The 13,018-nt window shown below is 45.8% G+C and overlaps 1 protein-coding gene across 5 annotated transcripts in view; it reads left to right on the top strand.

Annotated features, from left to right (window-relative positions):
- Positions 1-13,018, top strand: part of SON (SON DNA and RNA binding protein) — a 133,771-nt gene that overhangs the window by 65,686 nt on the left and 55,067 nt on the right. For all 5 annotated transcript variants that reach the window (XR_012303143.1, XR_012303149.1, XM_073668351.1 and 2 more), the window contains one exon: positions 5,842-5,985. Coding sequence is in view for 3 of the 5 variants with exons in the window: in XM_073668351.1 (XP_073524452.1) it covers positions 5,842-5,985 (144 nt within the window). In the remaining 2 variants the exon portion in view is untranslated. The remainder of the gene's footprint in view (positions 1-5,841; positions 5,986-13,018) is intronic.

The following is a 13,018-nucleotide window of genomic DNA, read 5'->3' on the forward strand; positions in this document are numbered from 1 at the left end:
ATCCCCCCTATCCACGGAGGACCTCCTGTGTCCATCCTCAGAGGTAAAGAGGAAGAAGAGTCATTGGGACCTTATACAAGGTACAATCCCTCCCTGCTGCCCCCTCAGCCCCAGGTCCCTCAGATCTCATGGCTATGGCACAGACTTGCCTGCCTGCGGGCCCCGTAAATCCTGGGATATTAATGGGGGCATCACATTTCCCCGCCGACGCTCACTTACAGCAGCGCTTGGCCACGCCCCCTCTCCTTGCAGGACATCAGGATGCGTATTCTCCATCGGCACAGCATGGCGTCCCCCACAGCCCCCCCATTTCTCTGTTCTTTTTTTGCGCGGCATATCTGCCCGTGCTTTCTCTGTTGGGGGGGGGGGGCAGCTCGGGGTGGGCATTACTCTTTCCGGCAGGTATACGCCCTCCCGGAAACCGGCCATTCAGGACCGAGGAGCAATATGACGCTTCCATCACGCCCACTTTTATCCCGGGGGCCTATCAGCGGCCGAGTTCTTAAGTTCTTTGTCTCCCCTAGCTTGCTCAGGGCAGCACGCTCTGCTCCTGCTCCGCCCCTCTACGCTGCTCTCTGTTCTGGCTGCGGCAGCATCACTCTGCCTGACTGCCTCATCACCGCAGCCCTGCTCCTGTCTCCGCGGCTCCGGAATTTCCGACGGGGGCATACGGGACCGTGCCCATTCCAGACCGGGTAGGCCCTGCCCTGGCACCTACACACACCCTTTCCTGTCCACAGGCTCCCTCCTCTGCAGTATTCCTGGTTAAGCACATATGCGCAAACCCAGGGAGCTTTCTGTCCGTCCCACTCACACAGTCACATACTACGCCTGTGCTCTTTGCAGTACTAAGTGGACCGCGGGTCTGACCACGGCTTTCTGCTCGACCTGCAAGCCTCCCACCATGCTGGCACCCCAAGACCCCCCTGCCACCCAGGACGAGGTAACTCCCCCTCCTCCGGAGTGGGCTGTTGCTATGTCCCAGTCTGTCTCTGACCTCACCAAGGTATCTCAATCTCTGGTGCAGGTCCCATGCTATCCACGGCCACCAGTGCTCCGAACGTTCCAATGGACGATTCGCAGGCACCCCTGCCCCCTCCTTCTAAGGGCAGACCGAGGGCACGTTCTCAGAAACTGACTCACACAAGCTCGTCCTCCAGCTCTCCAGACTCCAAATTGCTCCCTGCATCTCACACCTCTTCCCCAGAGATCGCTCCGGGATCAGACACTGCATCAGATTCTGACTCTGGATCCAACACGGACCAATATTCTAGAGTCCAGGACATGGTTGACTGCCTTATATCGGCCGTCAATCAGACTCTGCATGTTAAAGAGGACGAGAGCCCTTCTCAGGACTACTCCTTTTCCTTCAAGAGAATCATGCGCCTGGCACCCACCTTTTCTAACCATTCAGAATTTGATGGTGTCTTTCAGTAACAATGGGAGCATCCAGAGAAGCGCTTCACTGGAAAGAAACAGTTAGACATGCTATACCCATTAAACCACGACCTTGTCAGCAGATGGACGGAGTCCCCTTCTGTGGATCCTCCTGTCTGTCGTCTCTCGGCTAAGACGGTACTGTCCCTTCCAGACGGTTCTTCCCTCAAGGACACTACGGATAGACGGGTTGAGGCCTTGGCTAAGTCAGCCTTCGAGGCTGCTGGCACCTCCTTTTGTCTTTCCTTCGCCTCAACTTGGGTATCAAAAGCAGTCTCCGCATGAGCCAAACAGCTTAGACAGGGCATCCTTACGGGGGCTTCCCCAGACGATCTGGCTGACCTAGCGGATCAGATCGCCCACGCAGGGAAATATCTGCTCACGGCGTCCCTTGACGCCACTACCTGTTTAGCCCGCGTCTCCAGCAATATCATCGCTATACGTAGGATTCTTTGGCTGAAGGCTTGGAACTCCGACCTGGCCTCCAAGACATCACTAACAAATCTCCCTTTTCAGGGTTCCAGACTGTTTGGGTCTAAATTAGACCAGATCATCTCTGATGCCACTGGGGGCAAGAGCACTTCCCTTCCTCAGCCGAGACCTAATCGCCTTTTTCCTAGGAAACGTTCCCTTCAGTTCCTGTCCTTTCGTCGGTTCGCTCAACCAGGACCCTCCTCTCAACAGGACCGTACCCCAGCACAGCAAGACAAACGTAAACCTACCTTTAGGCCCACTCCCAACTGGCGCGCAAAAGGTCGCTCTTCCAAGCCCTTTGGATCCCGATTACGATCCAACAGATTTTCCTCAGCATGATGGGTCACTCCCACCTGGGATTTCTCCCAGGATGGGCGGCCGTCTACTTCTGTTCCGAGACCCTTGGGTATCAGCAATAGAGGATGCCTGGGTCAAGGAGATAGTGACCTCAGGCTACAAGATCGAGGTCATTCCTACCGCTTCGCTGGCAGGTGGTCACGACCGATGCCAGCCTCATTGGTTGGGGGGCAGTCTTCCTCCACCACACGGCTCAGGGCCGTTGGAGTCTCCACGAAGCCTCCCTACCGATCAATATATTGGAGATAAGGGCAATTTACCTGGCGTTGCGTCACTTGCAGGACATTCTTGCAGGGTTCCCAGTCCGCGTACAATCGGACAACGCCACGGCGGTACATAAACCGTCAGGGAGGAACGCGCAGCAAGTCTGTCTTGAAAGAGGTGACAAGAGTACTAGTTTGGGCCGAGAACACTGTTACGGCAATCTCAGCAGTCCACATTCTGGGGGTCGACAATTGGGCGGCCGACTTCCTCAGTCTTTTGGGCCTTGCCTCTGGAGAATGGTCTCTCCATCCCGAGGTGTTCCATCAGATATGCTTACGATGGGGCATGCCGGACGTCGACCTCATGGCGTCTCGGTTAAACCACAAGGTTCCATCCTTCGTAGCCCGATCCCGCGATCCTCTTACGATCGTTCATCACGCACTAGTCATTTCATGGTCTCAGTTCCAGCTGCCCTATCTCCCTCCCCCTCTACCATTGATACCTCGGGTCGTCAAAATGATCAAGACAGAAGGAGTACCGGTAATTCTAGTAGCCCCGGATTGGCTCAGACGCATCTGGTACGCAGATCTGGTAAATCTGCTCGTCGACTCCCACTGGAGACTACCGGACCGTCTGGACCTCCTCTCTCAGGGGCCTATTCTTCATCAGAGTTCTCATTCTCTGGATTTAATGGCATGGCCGTTGAGGCCGCAGTGCTGAAAAAGGCGGGTTTTGCGGACAAAGTCATCCGGACCCTAATTAGTGCCAGGAAACCTGCAACCTCGCGCATATACTACAGAACCTGGAGAGCCTTTTTTCGTCACTGCGAGAATGACCGGCTAGCTCCCATGTCCTTTTCGCTACCGGTCATTTTGGCTTTTCTTCAGTCTGGCCTGGAAGCTTGACTCTCTCTAAGCACTCTCAAAGGCCAGGTTTCGGCCTTGTCTATTCTATTCCAACGTAACTTGGCTTTCCTTTCTCAGGTCAAGACATTTCTACAAGGGGTGGCTCACCTGGCGCCGCCTTATCGCCCCCCAGCGGATCCATGGGACCTTAACTTGGTCCTGAGCGTCCTTCAACAGCCCCCATGTGAACCCATTCAGGATATCTCGGCCTCTCTTCTCTCCTGTAAGGTGGCTTTTCTGGTGGCTGTTACCTCTGTTAGGAGGGTTGCAGAGCTCGCAGCTCTTGTCGATCGCCTTTTCTGGTCTTCCATCAAGACAAGGTAGTGCTCAGGCCAGTGCCTTCCTTTTTGCCAAAAGTGGTCTCCTGTTTCCACATCAATGAGGACATTGTTTTGCCTTCCTTCTGCCCGGTGCCAGTGCACCCACGGGAGAAATCCCTGCACAAACTGAATCTGGTCAGAGCTTTGTGTACCTTTCTAGAACGGCTTCCCTTCGGCGTTCCGATGCCCTGTTTGTCATTCCTGAGGGGCGTCGCAAGGGTCTCCCTGCTTCCAAGTCAACCATCGCCCGTTGGATACGTTCGACCATTTCGCAGACATATCGTGTCTCGGACAAATCTCCGGGGGTAAGGGCTCACTCCACCCGGGCGGTGGGGGCCTCTTGGGCTGTTCGCCATCAGGCTTCAGCTTCTCAGATCTGTAAGGCCGCAAGATGGTCTTCACTCCACACCTTTTCAAGGTTTTACAAGGTCCACATTTATTCCTCGGCTGATGCCAGTCTTGGACGGAAGGTTCTGCAGGCAGCGGTTGCCCGCAGTCAGACCTATTCTGTGGCTATCTTTTGTTTTCCCACCCTAGGGACTGCTTTTGGACGTCCCATGGTCCTGTGTCCCCCAATGAAGCAATAAAGAAAGAGGGATTTTTGGTACTCACCGTAAAATCTTTCTTGGAGCCTTCATTGGGGGACACAGCACACACCTTGATTTTGGGCATAGGTACAGTTGGCCCTGTTGGGCATCTAATTTAATTTAGTTTTCACGGTTGTGCCCCGTTGGGCATTGCACAGTTAATTGTTTTAAGTTCCTCCTACTGCTTTAGCCACTAACTGGTGAGCTTGGTGCCTGTAGGCGGGTGTATGCTGCAGAGAAGGAGCTTTTTTCTTTTTTTGCCTAGTGTCAACAGCATACACCCATGGTCCTGTGTCCCCCAATGAAGGCTCCAAGAAAGAGATTTTATGGTGAGTACCAAAAATCCCTCTTTTATGTAAAAAATATACAAATAAAAGTACACACATTTGGTATCGCCGGCTCCGGAATGACCCGATCTATAAAAGTGTCAAACTAGCAAACCCATTCAGTGAGCGCCATAAAAAAAACAAAAAACAAACAAACCTGGTTATTCTTATTATAATCTTCACCGCCCAATGGTATAAATTCATTAAGAGGTATAGGTTGTAAAATGACATCACTTATGGGGGGGTTCTGCTGTTCTGCCACCTCAGGGGCTCTGCCAATGTGACATGGCACCCTCAAACCATTCCAGCAAAATCTGAACTAGACTATTTCGCATCTCCCTTTCTGAGCTTTGCACTGTGCCTCAAAAGTAGTTTTCGACCACATTTAGGGTTTTGGCGCACCCAAGAGAAATTGCACAAAAAATTGTACGGTGCATTTTCTCCGGTTACCCTTGTGAAAATAAAGAAATTAAGGCTAAAAAAGCATTTTCGTGGGAAAAACTTTATTTTTTCTTTATTGTCACGGCCTTACGTTGTAAACTTTTGTGAAGCACCTGGGTATGGGGTTCAAGGTGCTCACCACACATCTAGATACATTCCTTAATGGGTTTAATTTCCATAATGGGGTCACTTTTGGGTTTCCACTGTTTAGGCACATCAGGGGCTCTCCAAACTCGACATGGCGTCCGCTCTTGATTCCAGCCATTTTTGTGTTCAAAAAGTCAAGTGCTACTTCCCTTCCAAGCCCTGACGTGCATCCAAACAGTAGTTTTCACCCACATATGGGGTATCTGCGTACTCAGGAGAAATTGCACGACAAATTTTGAGGTTCAATTTCTCCTGTTTACCCTTGTGAAAATAAAAACCCTTGGGGCTAATGTAAAAATTTGTGAAAAAATAAAATGTTAATTTTTTTCCTTCCACGTTGCATTAATTCCTGTGAAGCACCTTAAGGGTTAATAAACTTTTTGAATGTAGTTTTGAGCATTTTGAGGGGTTCCGTTTTTAGAATGGTGTCACCTTTTGGCATTTTCTGTCATCTAGACCCCCAAATTCATTTCAAATATGATGTGGTCCCTAAAAAAAACAAACAAGGGTTTTGTATTTTTTTTGGAAAAATTAGAAATCGCTGAACGCCTTATGTTGTGTCCAAAGTCGCCATGTATCCCCAGCCTAATTGTGTACTTGACCTTTTTTTCATATAGTTAATCCCTTTTTTTTTTTTTTTCAGAAATGCAAACAAATTGCTCAGAGTAAAGAAGATGACGTGATTGTAAATAAGCCTCACGATTCTGATGAAGAGGAAGAAGAACGACCTTTTTATAATCATCCGTTTAAAGTCAGTGAACATAAACCTATTTCCTTCAGTTTACTGGTAAGTACTTGTCAATTATATCATTTCTATCAAATAATGCATATAGAAGGATAATGAGTTAATGAAGTTCTGTGACTTTAAAAAGGGTTTGCTTTTTTTCTAAGATCCAAAAATGATGGTTCATTGGTTTTCTGTAGTTCACCTGAATTTATGAAACTGTTTTAACAATGGTTTGAAAGAGAGATCCCAAGAATGAATCTATATGTTGGAGGAGATTTATCAGTTAATCAATGTAAATATGCCAGAGTTCTATTGCCAAGAAAAAGCATTTTAGATGCTTGTAACCTCTTTTTGGCGTGAGGCATAATAATACGTTTCTGTGACCTGGGCCTTAATGACCAGGTACGTATTATGCCTCGGCAATCGCGCCCGCACACAGGTTGTGCGGTCGCAATCGCCGCCGGGTGTCAGCTGATTTTGACAGCTGACACCCAGTACTTTGTGCCAGGGACGGTCCTGCACTGCTCCCAGAAGTCTCTAGCAGCATTTCCGGAGCAGACAGAGGTAAGAGAGACACACTTAACTTGGATCGGAGACCCCGTGCTATCGGCGTAGGGTCTCCGATCGTTGCCATGGCGACCCGATGTCGTCGTGACCACATCCGGGTCACCAGGCATCAGCAAGTTATTTAGATCATGCGCAGTGCATCTATCTAACTTGTGCCTGCAGGGCTGACAGCCTGTATAGCACTGGGATGCTGCTGCATCTCTATGCTATACAAGCGATCAGCCTGCAAAAAGTGTAAGTGTCAGAAAGTGAAAAAAAAAAAATTGAGTATGTGTGTGTATCTATCTGATTCCACTTTTCATTCCTCACAGACTCTTTGGAAAATGAAAGGTGGAATCTGATTGGTTGCTAAGGGCAACTGAGCCAGTTGCACAGATCTAGTTTTCACAGATAGATCTCCCCCAAATCTGTTTTCTTTTCAGATAACACATAATGGCAAATAATTTAAATGCAAATCAAAGAAAATGGATTTTAACAGAGTATTGGAAATCTCAAAATGCTGAAACTGTTAGAGCAAATTGGGTTGAAACATTTGGTACTCAAGCCCCAAAGAGACAAACCATTTACCGCATTCGTGACAAATTCCATGCCACTTGTTCAATCCTTAATGCTCCAAAAACTGCTCGACCCAAAACAGTCTGTACAGAAGATAAGAAACAACTTGTTGCTGAAACATTTGTTCAGAGTCCAAAAAAGTCCCCAGAAGAAGAGCCTCTCTGGAATTGGGAATTTCACGAGCTTCTATCATGCGAATCCTGAAATCTGTTGGGTGGAAAGCTGATCGTCCACGTCTAATTCATGGTTTATTGGAGGATGATCCAGACAGGCGGCTGCAATTTAGTGTTTGATAAATCTCCCCCTTCATAACCTTATTACACTTTCTGTCCACCTACTTTTGGACCACCCTGTGTATGTGTGTGTATATAGATAGATAGATATACACACACACACACACACACTGTGTTCCGAATGAGTATTTTGATCACATGATACTTTTTATACATGGTGTCCTACTCCAAGCTGCATAGGCTTGAGAGCCAACTACCAATTAAGTAAATCTGGTGATGTGCATCTCTGTAATGAGGAGGGGTGTTGACTAATGACATCAACACCCTATATAAGATGTGCTTAATTATTTGGCAACTTCCTTTCCTTTGGCAAAATGGGTCAGAAGACAGTTTTGACAGGCTTTGAAAAGTCCAAAATTGTGAGATGTCTTGCAGAGGGATGCAGCAGTCTTGAAATTTCCAAACTTTTGAAGCGCGATCACCGAACAATCAAGCGTTTAATGGAAAATAGCCAACAAAGTCGCAAGAAGCGTGTTGGTCAAAAAAGGCACAAAATAACTGCCCATGAATTGAGGAAAATCAAGCGTGAAGCTGCGAAGATGCCATTCGCCACCAGTTTTGCCATATTTCAGAGCTGCAACGTTACTGGAGTATCAAAAAGCACAAGGTGTGCGATACTCAGGGACATGGCCAAGGTAAGGAAGGCTGAAAAACCACCACCTATGAACAAGAAACATAAGATAAAACTTCAAGAATGGTTCAAGAAATATCTTAGGACTGATTTCTCAAAGGTTTTATGGACTGATGAAATGAGAGTGATTCGTGATGGGCCAGTGGCTGGATCAGTAAAGGGCTGAGAGCTCCACTCCGACTCAGACGCCAGCAAGGTGGAGGTGGGGTACTGGTATGAGCTGGTATCATCAAAGATGAACTTGTGGGACCTTTTCGGGTTGAGGATGGAGTGAAGCTCAACTCCCAGACCTACTGCCAGTTTCTGGAAGACAACTTCTTCAAGCAGTGATGCAGGAAGAAGTCAGTATCGTTCAAGAAAAACATGATTTTCATGCAGGACAATGCTCCATCACATGCATCCAACTGCTCCACAGCGTGGCTGGCCAGTAAAGGTCTAAAAGAAGAAAAAATAATGACATGGCCCCCTTGTTCACCTGATCTGAACCCCATAGAGAACTTATGGTCCATCATAAAATGTGAGATCTACAGGGAGGGAAAACAGTACACCTCTGGGAACAGTGTCTGGGAGGCTGTGGTGGCTGCTGCACGCAATGTTGATCGAAAACAGATCAAGCAACTGACAGAATCTATGGATGGAAGGCTGTTGAGTGTCATCATAAAGAAAGGTGGCTATACTGATCACTAATTATTTTGGTTTTGGTTTTTGCATGTCAGAAATGTTTATTTCTAAATTTTGTGCACTGATATTGGTTTACCTGGTGAAAATAAACAAGTGAGATGGGATTATATTTGTTTTTTATAAAGTTGCCTAATAATTCGGGACAGTAATAGTTACCTGCACAAACAGATATCCTCCTAAAATAGCCAAATCTAAAAAAAAAAAACACTCCAACTTCCAAAAATATTAAGCTTGGATGTTTGAGTCTTTTGGGTTGATTGAGAACATAGATGTTGATCAATAATAAAAAATAATCCTCTAAAATACAACTTGCCTAATAATTCAGAACACAGTGTGTGTGTGTGTATATATGTATGTATATATATATGTATGTGTGTGTGTATATATATATATATATATATATATATATATATATATATATATATATATATATATATATATATATATATATATATATATATATATATATATATATATATATTATAATATATATATTATATATAGTACAGACCAAAAGTTTGGACACACCTAATTTAAAGATTTTTCTGTATTTTCATGACTTTGAAAATTGTACATTCACACTGAAGGCATCAAAACTATGAATTAACACATGTGGAATTATATACTTAACAAAAAAGTGTGAAACAACTGAAAATATGTCTTATATTCTAGGTTCTTCAAAGTAGCCACCTTTTGCTTTGATGACTGCTTTGCACACTCTTGGCATTCTCTTGATGAGCTTCAAGAGGTAGTCACCGGAAATGGTTTTCACTTCACAGGTGTGCCCTGTCATGTTTAATAAGTGGGATTTCTTGCCTTATAAATGGGGTTGGGACCATCAGTTGTGTTGTGCAGAAGTCAGGCGGATACACAGCTGATAGTCCTACTGAATAGACTGTTAGCTGCTTTTTTCTTGCCATAATACAAATTCTAAGTAAAGAAAAACGAGTGGCCATCATTACTTTAAGAAATGAAGGTCAGTCAGTCCGAATAATTGGGCAAACTTTGAATGTGTCCCCAAGTGCAGTTGCAAAAACCATCAAGTGCTGCAAAGAAACTGGCTCACATGAGGACCGCCCCAGGAATGGAAGACCAAGAGTCACCTCTGCTTCTGAGGATAAGTTTATCCGAGTCACCAGCCTCAGAACTCGCAGGTTAACAGCAGCTCAGATTAGAGACCAGGTCAATGCCACACAGAGTTCTAGCAGGAGACACATCTCTACAACAACTGTTAAGAGGAGACTTTGTGCAGCAGGCCTTCATGGTAAAATAGCTGCTAGGAAACCACTGCTAAGGACAGGCAACAAGCAGAAGAGACTTGTTTGGGCTAAAGAACACAAGGAATGGACATTAGACCAGTGGAAATCTGCTTTGGTCTGATGAGTCCAAATTTGAGATCTTTGGTTCCAACCACCGTGTCTTTGTGCGACGCAGAAAAGGTGAATGGATGGACTCTACATGCCTGGTTCCCACCGTGAAGCATGGAGGAGGAGGTGTGATGGTGTGGGGGTGCTTTGCTGGTGACACTGTTGGGGATTTATTCAAAATTGAAGGCATACTGAACCAGCATGGCTACCACAGCATCTTGCAGCAGCATGCTATTCCATCCGGTTTGCTTTTAGTTGGACCATTTATTTTTCAACAGGACAATGACCCCAAACACACCTCCAGGGCTATTTGACCAAGAAGGAGAGTGATGGGATCCTACGCCAGACGACCTGGCCTCCACAGTCACCAGACCTGAACCCAATCGAGATAGTTTGGGGTGAGCTGGACCGCAGAGTGAAGGCAAAAGGGCCAACAAGTGCTAAGCATCTCTGGGAACGCCTTCAAGATTGTTGGAAGACCATTTCGGGTGACTACCTCTTGAAGCTCATCAAGAGAATGCCAAGAGTGTGCAAAGCAGTCATCAAAGCAAAAGGTGGCTACTTTGAAGAACCTAGAATATAAGACATTTTCAGTTGTTTCACACTTTTTTGTTAAGTATATAATTCCACATGTGTTAATTCATAGTTTTGATGCCTTCAGTGTGAATGTACAATTGTCCGGAACGACCTGACCTATAAAACTGTCCCATTAGTTAACCCCTTTAGTGAACACAGTAAAAAAACTAAGCACAAAACTATGCTTTATCATCATACCGCCGAAAAAAAATGGAATAAAACGCAATCAAAAAGACGAATGTAAATAAAAATGGTACCGCTAAAAACCTCATCTTGTCCCGCTAAAAAACAAGCCGACATACAGCTCCATCAGCCAAAAAATAAAAAAAGTCTTTGCAAAAAAAAAAATAAAAAATCGTCTGTTAGGCTATGCGCCCACGATGCAGAAATGCTCCGGATTTTTCCTGAGCATTTCTGCATCTCCCCTGGCAGAAAAAACGCATGCGGATTGTACATGCGGATTGTACATGCGTTTTCCTGCCAGGGACATGTGGATGTGAAGCGTGCTTCACTTGCATTTCCGCATGCGGTTTGTGAAGCGCTTTCCAAGCGATTTTAGCATCACTTGGAAAGTGCTTGTGACAACTTGGTTACACTGTATAAATCAATGCAACCGGCATGGATTTATATAGTGTGACCGTAAAGAATGGTAAAAAATAAAGTTATATTTACTTTCCGATAGCCCCCGGAGTCTTGCTTCGCTCCGTCCTGGCTGCTGGCAGATCGCGGTACACTGAAGGACCTGCCGACGTCAGCATCGCGTGACCCGTCACATGACTATGATGTCAGCGCAGGTCCTTCAGTCCACCGCGATCTGCCGGCATGGGAGGACGAGCGCAGCGGGGGCCATCAGAAGGTAAATATAGCATTTATTTTTTATTTTATTCTTTTTTTCCACAGGTTCCATGGTACTCGGGTCCGGAGGAGAGTCTTCTCTCCTCCACACCCGGGTACCATCCGCACATTGGAACGCATGGAATGTGCATCTACATATACAGTGATGCGTAATCCATGCGTTCAAATGCAAGTCAATGGCGGCAAAAGCGCAGCGCTTCCGCAAAATAATTGGTAGTGCTGCTTTTTTTCCGCAATGATAATCCGCAGCGGAAATTTCCGCAGTATGTGCACAGCACATGCAGATTATCATTGGGGAACATGGCAGGCCTTCTACCATGCGTTTTTTAAGCGTTTCTGCAGCGTCTTTGCTTCTGCGGAAATGCTCAAACGCATCGTGGGCACACAGCCTTAGTGTGTGAAAGCAAACATAAAAACACATAAACCTGATATGAATCTGGTATCGCTGTAATTGCACCGGCCCGAAGAATAAAGTTGTCTAATCACTTATACCGCACTAGGAGCGGCGTAAAAAATAAACTCTAGGATTAGAGTTACGGTTAGGCCACGGCCCAACTATCAATATTCGGTCAGTATTTTTTCTCAGGAGTAGGCGATAAATGCAGAACTGGTGACTTGTTTCTATTATACCTTTTCTCTGATTGTTCCCCACCTGGTTTTGGCTCCAACTCCTGCGAAAAAATACTGACCAAATACTGATAGTGGGGCCGTGGCCGTAGGATTGGTGTTATGGTTGGGATTTTTTCTAAAGTAAAGAAAAAATATGACGATATGGCGACTAGTGTTGAGCGCAGGTGCTCGCTACTTGAGTTTGCATCTGGTATGCTCTGAGTGTTACTGGTGCTCGAGTGACATGCTCAATTTTCCGCCTAATATGTTTCGTGGCTGTTATACAGCCAAAAAAAAACACGCGGGAATTGCATGGCATGCATGGGCAATCCCCGCATGTTTTGTTTTTTTTCTCCTTGGGTGCCAGAGTACCCGATGCAAACTCAAGTAGCGAGCACTTGCACTCAAGACTAATGACCACTTATTCAATATGATGACCTAATGTTATCAAATTCTGTGTCGTACCTCTGGGTTCAAAATGTTCACTAATACCCCATGATAAAATCCTTGAGGGGTCTAGTTTACAAAATGGGGTCACTGGTGGGGAGTTTTCCACTGCTTAGGCACATCAGGGGGCTCTCCAAATGCAACATGGCGTCTGCTAATTTTTCAAGCAAATTTTACATTTAAAAAGTCAAATGGCGCTCCTTTCCTTCCGAGCCCTGCCGTGCGCCCAAACAGTGGTTTTCCCCCACATATAGGGTAATTGCGTGCTCAGGAGAAATTGCACAACAAATTTTGTGGTCCATTTTTTCCTGTTACCCTTGCAAAAATAAAAAAAAATGGGTCTGAAGTAACATTTTTGTGGAAAAAAGTTCAATGTTCATTGTTTTCTTCCACATAACAAAAATTCCTGTGAAGCACCTGAAGGATTAATAAACTTATTGAATGTGGTTTTGAGCACCTTGAGGGGTTCAGTTTTTAGAATGGTGTCACTTTTGGGTATTTTCTGTCATAAA

The sequence above is a fragment of the Phyllobates terribilis genome, unplaced genomic scaffold (assembly GCF_046119375.1).
Source record: "Phyllobates terribilis strain yellow unplaced genomic scaffold, ASM4611937v1 Scaffold_2__4_contigs__length_985480577, whole genome shotgun sequence".
NCBI classification, from domain to species: domain Eukaryota; kingdom Metazoa; phylum Chordata; class Amphibia; order Anura; family Dendrobatidae; genus Phyllobates; species Phyllobates terribilis.